At 44.1% G+C, this 21,616-nt stretch overlaps 1 protein-coding gene across 1 annotated transcript; it reads left to right on the forward strand.

The window, feature by feature from the left end:
• The first annotated feature begins 7,842 nt into the window (after positions 1-7,842).
• LOC109741437 (photosystem I reaction center subunit II, chloroplastic) lies at positions 7,843-8,850 on the forward strand. Its single transcript, XM_020300526.4, has one exon. The coding sequence runs from the start codon at positions 8,024-8,026 to the stop codon at positions 8,636-8,638; it is 615 nt and encodes a 204-aa protein (XP_020156115.1). The 5' UTR covers positions 7,843-8,023; the 3' UTR covers positions 8,639-8,850.
• Positions 8,851-21,616: the final 12,766 nt, after the last annotated feature.

The raw sequence follows: 21,616 nt of genomic DNA on the forward strand, positions 1-21,616 counted from the left end.
ATCGCTGGGTTGCACGGCGACACGCACTACTGCGCGCCGGAGATGTTTTTGCAATAAGGGTCATATTGCAATGAGGGTTCTCAATATGGGTCTTGTTGCAATGGCGACGGGCACGCCTGCGAGCCGAAGATGCTTTGCAACAAAGGTCCTGGTGCAATGAAGGTTTGTGGGTCTTGTTGCAATAGCAATGGACACGACCGCTAACCAAAGGTGCCTTTCACAAGAAGAGTCGTGTTGCAACAAAGGTTTGCAGCATAGATCATGCTGCAATGAGGTGAGCATATAAGAGGAACAATCAGACAGTGAGCATCATACCATAGGATGGCTTGCTAGCCGGCTGATCCTTGATGATTATCATCCGGATGACGCATATCGCGTCCCATTTTTCTAGTACTTTTAGCAAGGAAGCACAAATCCCTAAGAAAATCAGTTGGGACAAATAGCATACTATCGGTACTGATGTAAACAAATAAACGAAAACAAAGAAAGAAGAAAAATCAATGAAAACCGATAAAGAAACGAAGAAAACCTATAAAAAACAAAGAAAAAAGAAATACCGTGGAAACCTAGAGAAAAACTAGTGCAAGAAACAAAGTAAGAAACAAAAAAGGCAAAGTATAATGAAGAAAAATGAAAAATCAAGGAAAAGCGAAAAATAAATTTAAAATAGATGAAAAAACCAAAGAAAGTAAAAAAGAAAAAGAAAAAAAACGAAACAACCAGCGTTAACAAACGAACGAACCAGAACACACTTTATACTGGGTGAGGGTAAGGCTGCAAAAAAAGCTCGAGGCTCGTGAGCCACTCGAGATCGACTTGTCTTTTGGCTCGACTCAAGATCGACTCGAAACGAAACGAGCTGAGTACGAACACTTTATGTAGCTCGATTGAGAAACGAGCCGATCTTGAGCTAATACTGGCTCGCTTGATTTTAGTTCAATATCTCGAGATAATATAACTATGATAAATGATCATGAAATATATCAAATGGAAATAAGATAATTTATTACCATATATGTTGTGTACAATTATTCTCCACTTTATTTACCTTTAAATTGTGATCAGCTATGCATAAATACATATCATGTGTTTTTGGCAAAAGTTTCCAAGCATATGCACTTTCGATTTCCTGTCTTTCGTCCACAATGAGCTCTCCCTAGCATGACAAGACGGCCGTACCATCGATTAAACAAAGTTTTTTTTTCTCAATTTCACATCATCTAGTTGATACTATAGTTTATAAGTAAATGAATGATATCTAAATACATATGTTGTTCCCTTTCTAGATCTGAGTTATAGTTAGACTGTTCGCGTGTAAAATACTCTTGGACTGGGTGCAAGTTGTATCTACGAAATTATTTGTTAGTTTTAATCTAAATATTTTTTTGGTTTAGCGATTAACATAGATCAAGGTGAGCTCCTTTCAACACAATTTTTTAAGCCATAATGTCATATTTGGGATGATAAACCTATGTCAGCAGTTTAGTGCATCCTCTGCATGTGATTCAGATTACTAAGAAGATTTTTTCATGGATTTTTGGTCTTACATGTGTCACTTTGAAAACGTTTTCTTGTAGATTTAGAATAGTATTTTCACAAACAACATCATCAATAATACTTTTCATCTTAATAATCTCGGATCCTTTGTTCAAATTTATATTATCATCGTCTTGATTGAAATAATATTTTTCTAGTGCTTTCTTATCTCGTGTTGTGCCTTATCTAGTTGAAATAATCCCCTTAGATTTTTTTACCGTCTTGTTTAGCTTGAAACTAACTCGACATTGACTCGAAATCGTTACAAACTGAGCAGGAGTTATGTTTTACAGCTCGACCTTGAGCTTCCGTCAGTTTGCGGTCGCTCGAATTTTAATATGAGTTGAGCTGAGCCAAGTTTAACTCGGTCGAACTCGACTCGTTTGTAGCCCTAGGTGAGGGGAGCTATCATCTCGCTCATAACGAGATATAGCCCCTGCGGCGACCTAGAGAAGACGTAAGGAAGCCTTGCTGAAGGCGAGAGCGACTTGGACCAGGCGCGCGGAGGCGGAAACGTCGGATTCTGTTTCTTAAAAAAAATTGCTTTCTTTTTTTTCTAATTTTCTACCAAACATTATAAATAAAATATATTAAAAAACACTTTAAATAAAACATTGAAGAAAACTTTTGACCAATCATTTGAAAACTATTAAACATGTATAGAGAAATCGTTTCTCATGTATACGAAAAAAATATACAATGTGTGTGAAAAAAATTGATAATTTATTAAAAAAATGTTAATCACGCATTTCATAAAAAAATTAAACAAGTATTTTAAAATGTTAATCAATCATTTAAAATGTTAATCACGCATTTCATAAAAAATTTAATCAAGTATATAAAAAACATGTTGACCTTGTATTAAAAAAATGTAAATTTTGTATTAAGAAATGTTAACTAAGCACTTAGAAAATATTAAACGTGTATAGGAAAATGTTAACCATGTATTAAAAAATGTTAATGTTGTACTTGCAAGATGTTTAACATGTGTTAGATATATACCAAAGATGTACAATGTGCATAAGAAACATTGACATAAAAATAAGTTTTCAAAAAAATGTTAATCATATATTTGGAAAATGTTAAATGTTTATATAAAATACGTTTCTGATGTATAAGTAAAATGTTGAATGTGTACTGAAAAAGTTAAGACCTGTTGAACAAAAAAAGAAACCGATGAAAATCATTAAAAAGATAAAGAAAAGAAAGAAAACCAATAAAAAAAGAAAGGAAACAAACACAAAAGAATGAAAAACGATGAAAACCAAGAAAAAAGAAAGAGAGAAAAGCAAAAAACCAATTAAAAAGGAAAAGAAACAGATAAAAATGAAGAAAACATGAAAAACGGTGCAATCCGAGAAAGAATCGAAGAAAACCAATGAAAAAGAAAAGAAAACGAAAAAAAACAAAACTGTATATGAACCAAAGAAAACAAATAAAAAATAAAAAATTCAGAGAAAACGGAGAAGAAACAAAAACCGAGAAAAAGGATTTAAAGTAGCGAAGCGATCGCTCGGGAGCGACCGTCGCGTGTCAGCGAGCGAAAATAAGAAGGCAAACGGGCTGGCCCAGTTCTCTGCAAGATGAAGCTTTTCTTCGGCGGAGAAGCTATGGTCTCGTTATAAGCGGGACATAGCTCTTGCGCAAAAAAGGAGCCCATGTAAGCGACATATAGCTCCAGCGGGAGATATTGTCATATCCCATTTACGTGTTTGGGTCTTTTTTTTCCTTTCGTTCTTTTAATTTAAATTTTTGTGGTCTTACTATTGGTACTTTTCATTCATTTCTCTATTTAATTTCTTTTCGTTTTCCATTTTATTTTATTTTCTCGTTTCTATTTTTATTTTTACGTTCTTCTATTTTTTCAATTTGATTTGGAAAAATGCATTTTTTAGTAAAATTTAATTTATATGAATTCTAATATCCATGAAAATTATTATTAAAATATATGGACTTTTTTTTAAAAATACATGAAAATTGATTTCAGATACCTGAACATCTATTAATGTGAGATGAACATTTTCTTTTCTGCATACACACATTTATATTTAGGTACATGGTCATAATATCCTATTGCAATGTATACATTTAAAATTTATATTTCAAAATTTTATTATAAATAAATGTATATTAAGGGACGACCCATATCAAAGTACCTTAGGCGGAGCCGGCCCCCCTATTGCACATTAAGAGTGGTAGAGCTCCCGATCGATGTAGCTCCTAAGTCGTGTCTAGGAAGCATCGTTGACTTCCCTTCATCTTGGCTGATGGCAACCACAGCAGAAGATATTTTAAATTGTAGTAGTAGCAGCAACAACAACAGCAACACCACCACCAATAATAATATATTAAAGAGATAAAAGTAGGTTAGCATCCATAGTTTCTGGTGGCCACAAACTTAATGCGTATTTGGGGGGGGGGGGGGGGGTGGGTGGGGGGTATTAAAAAAAAGCATGGATCATGTTATATGTTATTTTTTTTGTTTGCTGAAAAGACTCCATTTGATAGAAAGTACAGAGCATGCATGTAATACAATCGTTGAACTGATAAAAGAGCGATGCTAACTACTCGAGGACAAACCACTCATAGATCTACCACACACTCTACCTTATATTTCACCTAAGTTACATATTTTCACGCTAGCAAAACTTACATGCTTTTTCTAGACATGTTTTATACCACCCTATGGACAAATATTAAAGCTGACAAGGGCACATATAAATATAATATGATACATCGTAACACAATTAACATGGGCAGAAGCTTTTGTTTTGTATTATTTTTATTACACCAAATGTTTTTAAAGGTTAGTGTCACAAAACTAAATTAAGAAAGAATAATAACATAAACTCGACCAAATAATATGATTAAAATTTATCATAAGCATATTGATAATGATAGAGTTAAGACTAATTAAAAATTTCTGTCTTCTGATACTTAACATCAGTTTTATATGATTAACTCTACCAAGTATAACATACAACATACCAATTGGCATCTTATATTGGAAAACGAAATTGCACAAAGCTAAAAAAATTAATATAAAAAGTGATGATATGTAGCTTACCTCAGATCCAAAAATAGGTGGGATAAACAATAATACGTGGTAATTTGTAATAATATTGCTACTTAGTCATTTGATTTTTTTAAGATTCAAATGATAAATCAATTTAATTTTTACTACCAATGAACGTAGAATCCGCTCCGAAAATATCCTACATATTTCTTTTACCTCATATATCCTATGTATTCAGCCTAAAAAATATGAGAGAAATCAACTATAGATGGCAATTTGCTTTAGAACTTACCAACATATTCGAATCATCTCTATTCAATCTACTGCTCCAAATTTCCAATCTAATTTTTTGCCGCACATAGTCGCCGATGATGCTTCTAATCAGCCAACCATAGCTAGGAATGTTGGTTGTTCTGTGCCTTCAGTAGTCTATTGATGACGGTGATGAAGATTAAAAAGAGCGAACTATTGAGTTGCACTAAAAATCTTAGTGACAATTAATTTAAGCTCCAATAGTTTCTTTCTGTTAAGTTAACATATGGATAGTTTCTATTTTCATTCTTTGCCTTTTGCTTCTTCCTCTGAATATTGGCCATTTTTTCCTCAAAGTTGTATCAGATATATTTACTCAAAATTCATTTCTATGCTAAATATCAAAATCCTCTTTATATAAATGTACTACTGAACCTAAAAACTGACATTAATACTATTGAACACAGGAAGAACATAGTAGGCACACTAGGGCCTATGGCGCACCCGGACCTTATGAAAATTTCTAAGAATAATAGTATATAGATACATTGTTTGTGACATAGAGCCGGAATGATTTGAAAACTCGAGATAAAAGAAAATGTCATCTTTTCAACCGACCTACTATTAAGAAGTGAGCTACTTGATTAGGGGAGTGGATGTACAATCCAACCACCTAGGTTCAAGTCCTCACGAACGTGCGTTTGAGTTCCTATTATTAAGAAGAAAAAACATTGTAGGGGTCTTCCTTACCGCTTCCCTTAAAAAATAAACCAACTGTGTGCTTACCAAAAGACGTGAAGGTTTGGCCATTATGGATATGAGAACAATGTCTTAGAGTTTAGTATGCAAGTGATCAGGGAAATTAGAAACTACATATGGAATACAAAAACAACTATAGGTGTTACAGACATAATAGTTGTAGCCGTGGCTAGTTTATTTTGTCAAATTTTTACTTTTGCTTTTAGTTGTTGTAGAGAACCATGCTGTGGTTTCTTTGATAGAAATTGTTAAGAGGCTCACTGTTTCAATTTCCTTAAAGAAAGTCGATGAGATACCCAATGCTTTTTTCAGAAAAAAACGTGGCACCATTATAGTTAGAGAAGTGACATCGAAGGTGTATTTTTCCGGATCCTGATGTGCCACTAGCTTAAACGAAGTGAACGCTCCAGGTATCGACAGATGATGAACCGTGGTGAGTGATCCGAATATCGTTGTGTGGCCGTTGCACGCCACCATCTAGTTATCCTAATAAGAACTATGTTTTTCCCTCTTTGATGATAAGAGACTCATTGTTGAGAGCACCAATTCCAAGCGCAGGATCATCTACACCCATTCATGGACAGTAAATTCAAAGAAAATAGTAAAAATATTCGAAAAAATCTGAAAATTTTAGGCGCTCAATATGCTCAGGTGAGCTAGCTGAGTGCAAATTTTGTGGTCAAATAACATTCGTGGAGCTCGTGGCAAAAAAATTGATTGCCAAAGAAACTTAAAGAAACACGGTGTATATTCGATTTTTTTCTTCCCATGAGCTTCTCGAATGTCATTTTACCCCAAAAATTTGCACGCTGAACCTGAAATCAACTCTGGATTACCGCTCATCGTTTCAGTTCCTTTATGCCTCCTTTGTTCATAGGATAGAAATATCACAAGAATAGAAAAATCATAGGAAGTGAGATGACATGTATCTCAATTCCTATAGGGAAAGAGATATCGTTTGATGCATGGGATATGAATTTTCCACTGAGTCTACGATAATGTTTTTTTTCCTTTTAAATGTGAAGGATTGGTCCCTCTCCTACATATGAATAAGGATTCATTCCTACAAACAAAAGGGCTCCAAGGATTTTTTTTCTTACAAAATTCCTATACTTCAAAATTCCTACAAAATTCCTACGAACCAAAGGAGGCTCCTTCTTTGGTTCATAGGGTAGAAAAATCATAGAAATAGGAAAATCATAGGAAATGGGATGACTTGTATTTCAAATCCTATGAGTAGGGATAGAAAAAGATATGCCCTTTGGTTCACATCATTGGATTTTTTTTCCATTAAGCCTAGGCTAATGTTTATTTTCCCATGAAATGTAGAGGATAGGTAGAATTCTTCCATACAAATAGGATTCTATCATACAAACCAAAAGACACTAAAGGAATTTTTCCTATAGAATTCCTATACAATACCTCCAAACCAAAGGAGGCCTTAATGTATATATCAACGAGAGACCTATTGTGACACTGTTATATTCAGAAATTTGACATGTTATATTCAGAAACTTGCGAACTGAGCCTATCTCAGATGGTTAGTTTCTTTGTGGTGGAACCATCCCACCAGGGTTCAAGTCCTAGACTTGACATTGGTGCTCGCATTCTTCTGGATTTATTCCAGACTTTCCAACGATACTCGTTCAACGAGAGGATACATTTCCGTGGACTATGGAGGCGCCTATCTGATTTCGTCACTCTCAAGATGATGTGCGTACTCAGTCTCTACGAGGTGCTCATAGGGGTAGGATGTGCATACGTGCGTTCATATGAGTGAGTGTATGTACGTATGTATGAACATTTGCGTCTGTACTATGTTAAAAAGGACCCCGATAACGCCCAAACGTTATTTTTTTGACAATGACAAATCAAACATTTTTATGGCAATTTTAATAACGTGAGGATGCCAAGTTTAATTGGCAAGCATGGCAAATTCATGCTTAGTGTATTTTTTTGCCAGGAAATTGTTGTGCATGTCTAACTAAACTTGCCAACCTCGCATCACTAAAATTGTCATTGAAAACGTTTGATTTGCCATGATCAAATACCGCGGGTGTATTTTTCTTGCTTCGCCCGTCGCCCCGTGAACGTAAATGGAACATACCCGTGGACTCGTGGAGAGTGATCCGAACATCGATCGTCGCGTGGCCGCTGCATGCCATGTCATTGGCATCCGGGACCCGGCCGTGCATCTGCTTTGCATGTGTGTGTGGTGGCGGTGCGGAGAGCCCGGCCGTATCAAAATCGGCATTCCCCATTGGCCGGCCTCATATCGCCATATCACCTTATCCACTCCCCCCACCCCCTCCACCCAAGCCCCCGTACCTCTTAGCTCAGCCATCTCTCCTACTCATCACCCACCAGACACCACTCCATCTCCCGCGCGCGCGTGTGGCCTCCGCTCCTCTCCCCATCTCCTCTCTCGCCAAGGACCACCGAGCTTGGAGCGCCACCGCCATGGCCATGGCCACGCAAGCCTCGGCGGCGACGCGCCACCTGATCACCGCGGCCTGGTCGCCATCCGCCAAGCCCCGCCCCGCCACCCTCGGCATGCCCTCCGCCCGTGGCCCGGCCCCGCTCTGCGCCGCGGCCCCGGACACCCCCGCCCCCGCCGCGCCGCCGGCGGAGCCCGCCCCCGCGGGCTTCGTGCCGCCGCAGCTGGACCCGTCCACCCCGTCCCCGATCTTCGGCGGCAGCACGGGCGGCCTCCTCCGCAAGGCCCAGGTCGAGGAGTTCTACGTCATCACCTGGACCTCCCCCAAGGAGCAGGTGTTCGAGATGCCCACCGGCGGCGCCGCCATCATGCGCGAGGGCCCCAACCTCCTCAAGCTCGCCCGCAAGGAGCAGTGCCTCGCCCTCGGCAACCGCCTCCGCTCCAAGTACAAGATCGCCTACCAGTTCTACCGCGTCTTCCCCAACGGCGAGGTGCAGTACCTCCACCCCAAGGACGGCGTCTACCCGGAGAAGGTCAACGCCGGCAGGCAGGGCGTGGGGCAGAACTTCCGCAGCATCGGCAAGAACGTCAGCCCCATCGAGGTCAAGTTCACCGGCAAGAACTCCTTCGACATCTAATCTCGTACGTCGTATATGCGTACGTGCTAGTTCATCGACCGGTAGTTATTGGCGGGTGGCGATGATGATGGACGTCCTGTAATTTTAATTGTCGAGTTTGAATGATGGATTCGATCGGTGATAATGATGCATCAGGTTATATGTACATGGTAATTTGATGATGATACTGCTGTATGTTAACGTTGTTCATATGCATGATCGGCTTCTTTTTATGTTGATGATGAGTAGTATTTTGTTTGTTACACGCGTACACGCTTTTTTGTCGTTTTGGCCAGAGATGAAGCATACGATGTTTAAACCATTCAACCTAGCACATAAGCACGGTAACCCGTGTGGGCAACGCCTTCTCTACGTATTGTTTTTGTGAAAGTAATTACTGAAGATAAGATTTATGCTAAATCAGTTTACGTATCTGTATAATTGGTTATAATTTCATATACTCCCTCCGATCAAAATTAATTCTGGCTGAGGGAACCATCTTTGTTGAAGTTGACTAGTAAGTTGCCCGTGCCTTGCTACGAAAGATAAAACATGTCTAGAAATATATTGCAAAATTGATTTTATTTTTTGAACCCTGAACCACACACCCACTGGTTTCTTATAAACATGTATAGAAACATCGTTGACTAAATTTAGGATCCAAGCAGAAATACATTTAGGATTCTAGCACGAGGAATCGAGGAAATGGTTGAATGTGGTTTGTTCTACTGGCAGGTTTTCTGAAAACCAAAAAGAAAAGCTCATAGAAATGCAGAGGCAAACACACCATCACGACCAACTGAATTTTTATAGGAGTAGAGATCAGAATTGACTAAGCATCTGATGTCGCCACATGATAACATCATCAAAATTGCCAGAAAAAAAATAAACTCACGAGTGAATGAAAGGAAAACTTGGGTCCATAAATAAGAAAGAACAAAGGTAGACCATAAATACACGGCTTCATACAACAATTCCTCTCTCGAGACCTTGTCGGGCAAACAACACAAATATCAGTAACTTGCAACAATCTTACTCGGCACATGATGGTTGCTCACTAATACAACTACGGAAATATAAGTCATACCAAATCATTTTAATAAGCTATTATTGCAGAAGGATATCTAATACCACGGTATCAAACTAATTAACTTACAGTCTCCAATCCTTAGCTGAGCCTACCAACTGCTGCTACGTACCGCCTTGCTGTCATTCATCTCTGATCCGTGGAAGCTCTGAGCAGCCAAGCACACAACATTTAAGCAGATCAAGCACAAACCAAGGTAGAGAAAACAGTGAAAAGGCTACTTGTTGGCCCAAAGAAAGTGCCAATTATGTCCAGGCTCTTTCACTACTAGGAAAATGCTTATACATAGAAATTTACCAGTAGCGCCTGTTTGAGCCCCCATTTTAATACATGACATTGTAGAGGCAGGCTTAGGTTAATATTTGTTGGTAGAGGCAGGCTTGTGATGTTTGTAGTGTATTAGCTAGGATTGACATTGTTAATTTGTTACTAATTATAGTGTAGTTAATTTCCCTAGTGTCATTGGTATATATGAGATGTTTCCCTAGTGTAGTTTCCCTAACATTGATGTTTGTAGTGTATTGTCTATCCGATAATGAATCAATGATATCGATAATGAATCAACGCACTGCATTAGAACAAATATTGATGTTTAATTAACTCTATCCAATCAATGCTTATATATAATAGGAAAATGGCGCCACCACCAGCAACACCATGTCGACTGTGCAAGTCAAGGTGCGCCAACAGCCTTGCAACTGGCACACTGTTCGGCATATACTTCCAGCCGAGTTTTCTTCATGCGGCGGTAACAAAATATATGAAACTTGTAACAACTATTTTGTTTTTAGTGTTATTGGCATTAATGCATTATGTATATATAATTTTGCTTTTTACACAGATCGTCCCATGCAATGTGAGGTTGGAATTCAACAAGCTGACCGGAGACACTGTGATCTTTGAGGCTCCTGGGCCCCCCTACACTATGGAGGTCGAGAAAGGACGAACTATGTCGCAGATGGGAGGAGATGGATGGGTCTGTTTCATCGCCCACATGGGTATCACTGGTGGTGAGTTGATCAACTTCTCCTTCAGAGCAGAAAGACCCAAGCTGGTCGTCATTTATTTCAACACGGAGGAAGATGATGAGGACCCACTTGATGAAGCCATCTATGCTCAAAGAATGAGGCTGAGCGGGGAGGAGGTGTGCAACCTATGGGACATAATTCCGCCACGTGCTGACTTCGTCGGGGTGCCATTCGTGACCCGCCTGACAAGTACCATGGTTGATCAACATGCCATGGTATGTTATACTTACTGTAGTAATTTGATGATATGCTTTATTGTTATATACTTACAAATGCAAATTATCTGTATGTAGAATCCGATGATATGCATAGTGTAGAATCCAATGACATGCTTAGTGTAGAATCCGATTACATGCTTACTTAGTGTAGAGTCCAACAATATGCTTAGTGAATCCGATGATATATGCTTAGTGTACAGTCCAATGATATGCTGTGTAGAAGCTAGGCCGATGATATGCTTTAGTGTAGAGTCCGATGATATGCTTAATTAGTGTAGAGTCCAATGACATGCTTACTGTCCGATCGATGATATGCTTTAGTGTGTAGCTATAGAGTCCAATGATATATATGCTTACCGTAGAATCCGATCGATGATATGCTTTAGTGTAGCTAGAGTCCAATGATATATATGCTTAGTGCAGAATCCAAGAAAATGTTAATAGTGTAGAATCCATACTTATTAGTAGAATTCATGCTTAGTAGAAATGTAGTATTGTCTTTTGATAGTGTAGAAATCTATACGTAGTAGAAATATATTTGCAAGAGTATTTGCGAGGGTACTTACTAATTGATATGTTTTTCTTATTCAGAAATCGAAAGCCTATCTGTGAGTTGTGGTATCGAGCCTGATGAAGAAGGCTCTGCTGGAATACGCCTTACTGCAAGGGGCTCCGTCACCACCTGTGCGTACGGCATGGACACGGACGGTCGCACAAACTTAAGCTTGGTTGGGTGGAAGAGCTTTCTCGTTGGCAAGAATCTTCATGTTGGACAGGCCATCCTAATGACTAGCAGGAACACCCACTGCCAAGGCTTGAGGATGATGATCGTCATCGATATCATCTAGAACTATATATGTGTGGCTGCTGAACCATATTTATGCTACTATATGACTACCTAGTAGACTGCTTATCAACTAATATTAGTTTGGCACATGAGATCTATCCATGCATGTTGACTATATATGAGTACCTATAATGTTTGTGAGATTGTGGTTATATTAAATCTGGTATTGTGGTTAATGATATTGTTATATGAGTACCTAGTATTTGTGAAATTACAGTTTATTGAAATGGGTACTATTCTACGATATAGAAAGCAAAAAAAAAAGTTGAACGATACAGCAGCATCGCGGGGACAGGAAAAGCGCCATAGATAAATAGCAGTAGCGCGTGACAGAAGAGCGCTATTGATAAGGTGACTAGTAGTAGTGCTGGGTTAGACCGTGCTACTACTATTAGTTAGCTGTAGTGCCGTAGTAGTAGCGCGGCTACCCGCGCTAGTGATAGCCATAAAACCCGCGCCACTACTAGGGTTTTCCCTAGTAGTGTTTGTATGCGAGTTGATCAATCCTAGGCTTTTGGAATAATGTGTTGATTTGATATAAAGGTCACACTATAGGCATGTCTAAATCTTTCCAAATGAAGGTTAATTATCTATCGTTGGGTTGAGTAGTACTTCGGTTGGCAATTTCAGGAAATGATGGCTCTAACATGATAAGAAAATTGATACAATTGATCGAACGGACAACCCAAAAGGAGCATTCAACATTAGGAACAGATGTTCTACTGCTCCCTGATTTTTCGGGTATTAGATAAGGGTGTACTTGATCAACTTATGTTGCAATAGAGTATTCTGGGTTTAGCATCAGGAAGAAATAGTCATATGACCTCTAATGTTTCTTGTATGATGTAGTTCAATAACTTAATCAGTAATGGAGGTTAACTGGATTCTGATCCTCTGGGTTTAGTACTTTAGAAGCTTCTATAACTTTTCATATCTAAATTATTCAATACGTAGTACAGTAAGCATGTGGTATCTCTAAGAAAAAATTGCAATCCACAATGCAATAAGCCTGTAATGGCTTCATAAAAATTGCATTCACACTCATATAGAAAAAATACTTTTTGCATTGATCATATTATTTCTATGAATACTTCAAAATTTAAGTAGAAAATATACTACTTGATATTCACATATCTATTATCTGTAAACGATTATCCTGCTATGACATTGGATTTTTACATTCCATCGAAGGTATTAGCTGTTTTATGAATAACTACTTTAGGCATACTTACCATCCTTCCAGATGAAGCATTCTTTGGCAAAGGCTCTCTGCGAATAATAATTGATGTTGGACCAAAAATACCTCATGCTCCGTTTGAATGTGTTTGTTAAATAGAACCCTTGGACATATGTATTTTACATCCATTTGCTTTTGAATGGCAGTTAAATGGAATCCTTTGACGTGTGTCCTTTTCACCTATTTGTTGTTACATGGCAACGCAATGGGCACTCTCCTAGTTAAGTATGAAAGTTCACAACATTCCCCAAGAGACTATCACAACAAGCATACCTAACAATAAGGGTAACAACTTGCAGCTTGCAGTGGGAAAATCAAATACATTGACAAGATGCATAATAAATTAAGCAGAGCCATCTATTAAGATCATTAGTAAATTTTGGGATAGAGAAAAATAGACTTCTTTTAACACAAAATTAGAGCATGCACTCCTGTCCATATTTTTCATGCAACACTTGTAATTCATTTATAAATCAAGGCCTGCATTAAGTTACATTTGCGTACAGAGATGAAGCAAGAGTTGATGAGATATATAGGAGCTTTTACAACATACCTTGTTCCTTAACAGAGCAGATCAGGAGGCGACAGGCAGTGAATCCCACCTCCTTACACTCTGTTTGATCTGAAATGTGAGAGCATGTTGGCTTCTTGGGATGTGGTTCGAGCAGAGTGAGTCTCATCTACTTTCCCACTCGATTACTTGGCTGCAAGACATGTTTCTAGATAGTTCCATCTTGGCGCATGGATGGACATGATGAGGTTTGCCAAGGAAAGGCAGTAGCTGAGCAAAGTACATGTCCATATCACACCAGAACATGCCTAGAGTGTGTTGGTGGGGACGGGGTAGTAGTAAGTGGCGATGCAGCCGGCGACGTACTTCTGGAGGTCGGCATCGGAGGATACGAGGAGTGGGCGGAGGAGACGGCGATGAGGAGGATGATGATGTGGTGTTGGTGGGTGGTGGGGCTGCTGCAGCAAGAAAGGGAGGAACCAAGAGAGGGGTCGGGCCATGGACGACTACAGTGGCATGCTTGCGGGAGTGGAATTGTAGGAGATGGTGGAGTGCAGGGGATGACGCAGAACAGGGCGGCGTGGTGGAGATGCTCGGCGGACAGACAACATCACCTGTGTACATGCTTGACGAGGTCGGCACCTGAGGAGACGGGCAAAATGGGGCGGAGGAGATGGCGAGGAGGAGGGGCTTGTGGTGGTGGTGGGTGCTAGGGATGATGAGAGTAGGCATGAGAGGCATGGGGGTGGACGACGTCGGCAGCGGCCATCGCGCGAGATCGTTTCCAGTGCCGCCGGCCTGGTGGTTCTTCCAGCGCCTTCCGGGTGGATTTGGAGGAGTTGGGGAGAGATGGGACTTGGAGGGGCTATCTACAAATGTATGACGCGAAGCGGGCATCTTTGTGTAAAATTGCAAAGATTGCTTTGTGTTGTGTGTTGCAGATCCGACGATCCTAAACGCAAGATGGCATGCACACCATGATCACCAACTCAGATTTTTATTGTAGTAGAGATTAAAATCAGCAACAACGGAGTATATAACATAGGTAACTATGGCATAATCATTACAAGATATGAATTTAGCAGGTGCGACTAAGTCGACTTCTTCCACAACAACACCTTCAAGGCATAAAAGCCCTCGCCATGTCCAGCCAAAGATGGCCAAGACAAGGATTTTCATCATGTTTACCAAGACCAACCACTCAAGGCCAACACATCACTAAGGAGATGCCGCCTCCGACAAAATAAGGACACAAATTTCTTGCTGATGAGTCCATCAATCAAGGCCAGAACAAGAGTCTTAACCCTAGACATAAAATGGTCTTATAATCACCATCTGGATGATGAATCTTCCGGTTGTCATGTCATCCAGTACTCCCCGCTAGACCGAGATGGCGCTAGCGGAAGGGTGAGACATTTTCCCACCAAAGATCACTGCCCCAACTGTGGTGGTGATGGTGGTGGTGGTGTGTGTGTGGGTGGGTGGGTGGGGTGGGGGGTCCACCTCAATCCCGAGGCCACTACCCCATCGTCCTTTGTGTTTGGAATTAGCGCACACTTAACAATGATCTGAAAAACTGCACAAATCGGGTCAGGTCAGGTTTGGTCAGGTCGATCTCTACCAGACCCATGCCCTAGAACACTATGGGTCCTTCCTACACCCACGACCCTAGCAATGGGTCTAGACATAGACCCACACCCGAACCCTATGGTTAACTCGACCCTATTGGGAAACCAACGAGTCTGACAAGGTTTAATTATTATTTATATATTTATTTAGCTGCAACGCAATTTATATTTTGCCGGTCGTGAGGGGCGGACCCAGTACCAAGAGAGAGCATCTACAGTCAGACTCCCCAAACCTACCTCAAACGTCCGGGCAGACGACCTGGTCACTGTCCGGTTGCAAAAATGCGACCTAGATGGGCGCCTCAAACGCCCGGGCTGACTGGCACCCCTCATATCCAGCCCAAATCTAGGGCGGATATGGGGGCTCCCAGGCTTGCCTGGGTGCGTCTGCCACCTCGGAACCGACAACCCTACTCATCTAAAATTCTAGCAAATCCAACCCCTTAACCTATCAGATCCATTTGCTTTCTCCTTTCTTCTTCCTCCTCCGTGATGTCTGTCTCGTATCTCCGTCGCCGCGTGCGCTCCACTGCCGTTCCGAGCCTCTGCGCTTGGAGATGTTGTGTTATTTTGCACAATATGATTGTCGAGGATGAGGGCGATGCTGTTGCCCAAACCAATGATTTTGAAGCGCCCGGGGAATAAGTTCAAATCCTGGAAGATTAAGATGCAAATCAGCTTATGAACTTTCTACAGATGCATCAAAATCTTTGAGATCATCAGGTGCACGCGCAGCTACTCAATGTTCTTGTGGAGCATATGTGGACCCACAACAAAAACCAAAGAGCTAATGTTTGAGTTGTGCACTTAAAATAAATTTTATGTAAGAACTATGTATTTTCGATACCAACATTTATTATTTACATGCGACATTGGCGTGTATGATGGACGTGCATGGATTTTCTTGGATTTAAGAGTCTGAATTTAAGATATATGGATACCAGACACGAGATATGAGGGGCCGTCCGCATGGGTCCACGTGCATGCCCAACGGGTCTGCGGGCATTTGATGGACCAGATTTGCCAAGTCCAGTTGTAGATGCTCTGACAAACACGAAACCAACAGTCTCTACCTTACAGGTTTTCTTAGAAACACCTGTAACTTTATTCATACTCATAACAATTACAGGTACACTGATTTGGACCTAAAATGCAAGAAAATACAAAGTAACTCATATGACTAAGAATTACAATGAAATCTCTTGAAAACACCTTCTTCATGGCGTCAATCTCTGCTCGAAGAAAAACTCCAAAGACTTCGGTAAAGAGGCTGCAATTTAACTGGAGCAACGATGTTGTCACTCTACCAGCCGCACAAACATTACCAATAATGGTTTTTGAAAGTGCCTTGAGTCACCCATCCAAAGAGATGGGAAGCCTTGATCGATGAATGAACGTACTTGGGCCAGGGATGATCCCCTAAAAGTGCAGGTCATCGAATCACTATATCTTCACCATGTTGTCGATGAAAGATTTCACCTCCACAAAGAATCAGACCAAGAAAAAAGGCTTGACATAGTAACATAAACTCATCAGATCCGAATAATCGAATCTGAGAGGACATAAAACTCTCTAACCTCATGGCACCTCCAAAAGTGTAAGTTAGGAAGAGAAGAATTGCGTGCATCGATGATTCTCATTGATCATGCACTAGGCACATATATAGATACAAGGGCTGCGAGATCTCAACCGTATCCGCTATACAAGGAAAGGATCGGGAGATATCGCTAAGCTAGGAAGTAAATACAAGAGATCCTAGCTGCCAGATATACATGCAGTAGCAACCGTGTTCAACACCCCCCTCCACAGTCAAAGCATCGCCGGAGACGCAAAGACTGGACCGAAAACCCTCGAAAGTCGAGGTAGGCAGTCCCTTCGTCATGACATCGGCGAACTGCTGATCGGTGGGCACATGCAAGACTCGAACACGACCAAGTGCAACGTGCTCCCGGACAAAGTGAATGTCGAGCTCAATATGCTTCGTTCGGCGATGATGAACAGGGTTGGCAGAGAGGTAGACCGCGGAGACGTTGTCACAATAGACAATCGTGGCCTTGGGAACCTCAGATAGCAACTCCTGAAGCAACTGCCGTAGCCAAGAGCACTCCGCGACAGCGTTGGCCACAGCCCTGTACTCGGCCTCGACGCTCGATCGAGAAATTGTGGGTTGTCGTTTAGACGACCACGAGATTAGAGAGGGCCCGAGGTAGACGCAGTAGCCGGAGGTGGAGCACCGAGTGTCTGGGCACCCAACCCAGTCGGCGTCGGAGTAGGCGACGAGGTCGGTGTCGGAGGAAGCCATCAGGGTGAGACCCATAGCCATGGTTCCACGTATATACCGGAGAATGCGGTTCACCAGAGCCCAATGAGTGTCACGGGGGGCGTGTATGTGAAGGCACACCTGCTGAACAACATACTGAAGATCCGGCCGCGCCAGCGTGAGGTACTGAAGCGCACCGACGATGGAGCGGTAGAAGGGAGCGTCGGACGCGGAAGAGCCCTCGACGACAGACACCTTAGCCTTCGTATCGACAGGCGTGGAAGCGGGCTTGCAATTAAGCATGCCGGCTCGCTCCAGAAGCTCGTAGGCATACTTCAGCTCATGCAGAAAGAAGCTAGTGGCATGGCGAACGACCTTGATGTCGAGGAAGTAACGGAGAGCCCCCAAGTCCTTGAGGGCGAACTCGGTGCCAAGTCGAGTGGTGATGTGCTGAAGAAGCGCTGGCAAGGATGCAGTCAGGATGATGTCGTCGACGTATAGGAGGAGGTACGCAGTAGCGGTGCCCTGATGATAAACAAACAGGGAGGCATCGGACTGTGTGGACCGGAACCCCTGCTGCTGAAGGAAGGCCGCAATACGCTGGTACCAGGCCCGAGGTGCCTGCTTCAACCCATAAAGAGAACGGGAGAGCAGGCACACATGGTCCGGATAGGTGGTGTCGACGAAACTAGTGGGCTGCTGACAGAACACCTGCTCATCGAGGTGACCATGCAAGAAAGCACTGGACACGTCGAGCTGGTGAACAGGCCAGGTGTGAGAAATAGCCAGCTGGAGAACGGCGTGAATCGTGCCCGGTTTGACAACCAGGGCGATGTTGGTGAAGTCCACGCCGGCGTGCCGTCGAAAGCCGCGCACCACCCAACGCGCCTTATAGCGCTCGAGGGAGCCGTCGGGGCGAGTCTTGTGGCTGAAGACCCACTTGCCAGTGATGACATTGGCGTGGGGAGGCCGCGGGACAAGCTGGCACGTACGGTTGCGCTGCAGGGCGTCGAACTCGTCACGCATCGCAGCGAGCTAGTTCGGATCCCGAAGGGCTGCGCAAGCGGAGGAGGGTAGCGGAGACGGTGACAAGGTAGACGCAACACACGCGTACTCGTCGGAGGTGTAGCGCGTGCTAGGACGAAACGTCCCGGTACGAGCCCGAGTGACCACACCAGTGGGGGGTGCAGCCCCCGTCGGCGGAGCCGGAGGGGAGACCGGCGATGAGGGAGTCGAGCAAGTCTCCGAGGCTGCTGAAGAGCCCGCAGCCGCCAAGCCAGGAAAGGCAGCACCCGGCGGGGCCGAGCCGGAGACCGCGACGGCGGGGGCACCCGAGGGGCGGCCACGCCCGAGGCCCCGCTAGAGAGGGCAGCCGGGCCCGCGGCGGGCATGGGGGCCCCCGAGGGAGTAGCCGGGCCAAAGGACGTGGGGCCGGGGCAGTGCTCGGCGAGGGGGGCGGCCCGCCAGGGGTGGTGGCAAGGGCGAGCCGCGTCGCGGGAGGAGCCGGAGGCTGCTCGGTAGAGGTGGGTACCTGCTGAAAAGGGAACACCCGCTCATCAAAGTACACATGCCGCAATGTATAAACGCGGTGGGACACTGGATCATAGCACCGGGAACCTTTGGTGTTGGGAGGGTAGCCAAGAAAGATGCGAGGAACTGACCGTGGAGCTAGTTTGTGAGGAGTGGTGGACACAGTGCTAGGATAACAGAGACACCCGAAGATGCGAAGGCCATCATAAGACGGAGGCGCACAAAAGAGAAGATGATGAGGAGCATAGTTCCAGCGTGGGCATAATGGGCGGATGTTTGATGAGGAGAGTGGCGGTGGCGAGAGCGTCCGGCCAAAACCGGGGAGGCACGTTGGAGTGAAAGAGCAACGTGCGTACGCAGTCGTTGAGAGTGCGTAGGATATGCTCAGCACGGCCATTTTGTTGGGACGTGTAGGGGCAAGTGAGACGAAAGATAGTGCCGTGAGTACCGAGAAGATTGCGGACAACAACGTTATCAAATTCTTTTCCGTTATCAGTTTGAAGAGCAAGGATGGGGCGACCGAACTGTGTGGTGACGTACGCGTAAAACGCGGTGTGTGTGGCAAGTGCATTAGACTTGCGATGAAGAGGAAACATCCATACATAATGAGAAAAGTCATCTAGATCACCAAATAATAAAGATAGCCCGTGTTGCTTGCAACCGTCCGGGGATGTCCAAACATCACTATGGCTTAACTGAAACGGAAAAGTGGAAATATTTGTGGACGCACTAAAGGAAAGACGAACATGCTTGCCAAGACGGCAAGCCTCACAAGTATGGTCGTTGATCTTATTGCATGAGAATGAAAAACTCTTCAGAATTTGACGTAAAGTGGTGGTGTTCGGGTGTCCCAAACGAGCATGCCAAAGGTCGACACCTGCGGCGAGGACGACTAGGGTGGTGGTGGTGGTAGCGGAGGAGTGCACCGGGTAGAGCTTGTTAGGACTATCGCATCGGTGAAGGATAATCCGGGTACGGGCGTCCTTCACGGAAAAACCGACATCATCAAATTCAACGGTAATGGGATTCTCACGAGCAAGACGACGAGCAGATACAAGGTTCGTGACTAAATCAGGAGAAACAAGAACATTAGACATGGTGATAGGCGTAGATGTGGAAGGAAATGAAGTACGACCAACATGTGTGATAGGTAAAGAGGAACCGTTACCAACGGTGATGCGAGTAGGAGTATGAACCAGAGTGAAGGTGGTTAGGGTACCGGGATGAGATGTCATGTGGGCGGTGGCGCCCGAGTCCATGTACCAAGCGTCGCCGGTGCCGTAGTTGTTCGGTGATGCGGCCGAGTGCAGTGCAGCCAAAGGAGCGTCGCCCCATGGCGGTGAGACCGGCAACGGGGCGAAACCGCCGTAGGGCTGAACCGAGGCGAGCGGAGCGTGATCACCGACCGTCGTCGGGCCGAGTAGAGCCGCGGAGCCAGCACCGGCCGACTGCTGTGGCACGACGAAGTAGGCCGGATGGCCCGCCGGGAAAACTGGCGGCATGATGAAGCCGCCGAAGGGCTGAACCAGGGCGGGCGGAGCGTGGCCGCCGGCCATTGGCGGGGCCGGCTGCATGTGGGTGAAGGAAGCCGGCGCGCCCACGTTCATGTGCCCGAAGAGAGACGACGAGGCAGAAGGCATCGCAGCGGCGATGACGGCGGCTGGGGGAGGAGGCGCTGCGGCGGCCAGGGAGGCTGCGACGACTGGAGGAGGAGGCGCGACGGCGCGGTGGGGATGGCCGGCGATGACGGCACGGGCGACGGCGGCGGCTGGATGCGGCGGCGGCCCGGTGTGGCGGCGGCGGCTAAAGGATGAGCGGCGGTGGCACGGGCGGCGGCGGCTGGAGGATGAGCGACGGCGGCGGCACGGGCGGCGGTGGCCCGGTGCCGCGACGACGGCTGGAGGGTTAGGGTTAAGGAGATGGGAGATGGGGAGAGTGGTGCGGCTGCGGGGTGGGGCGGCGGCGGCACGGACCAGCGGCGGCGGCGGCTAGGGCAGCGGAAGGTTGGGGATCGACTTGCTATCTGATACCATGTAACTTAGGAAGAGAAGAATTGCGTGCAACGATGATTCTCATTAATCGTGCACTAGGCACATATATAGATACAACGGCTGTGAGAGCTCAATCGTATCCGCTATACAAGGAAAGGATCGGGAGATATCGGTAAGCTAGGAAGTAAATACATGAGATTCTAGCCGCCAGATATACATGCAATACCAACCGTTCTCAACAAAAGGAATGAGAGGAAATTTATTCTCACAAAATTATACATGCAATACCAACCGTACTCAATAAAAAGAATGAGAGGAAATTTATTCTCACAAAACTATGATGATCACTAAACGATGGCGAAGAACATAAAAGTCTTGAAGATCCGAGATCCCCCACCTCTCAGCGCCAAGATAGCAGCCGGAGGCGAGGGGACCTAAATTTCTCTGATGACAACCGCGGCGGCACAAAAAACCCTAGTTGAAGACGTCACCTATTCCAATGCGTTCGAACAGGAGGTGGTACTAATGGATCGCATCACTTACTAAAAATAATGCATTTGTGCGGCGCTGAGCAGTGCAACCTGCATCTAGCGATTTTGCATGGGCCACGCTGTAGTCAGAATTGGGACATACTACCTCTGTCCCAAAATATAAAAACGTTT

The sequence above is a fragment of the Aegilops tauschii genome, chromosome 5, assembly GCF_002575655.3.
Source record: "Aegilops tauschii subsp. strangulata cultivar AL8/78 chromosome 5, Aet v6.0, whole genome shotgun sequence".
NCBI lineage: Eukaryota > Viridiplantae > Streptophyta > Magnoliopsida > Poales > Poaceae > Aegilops > Aegilops tauschii.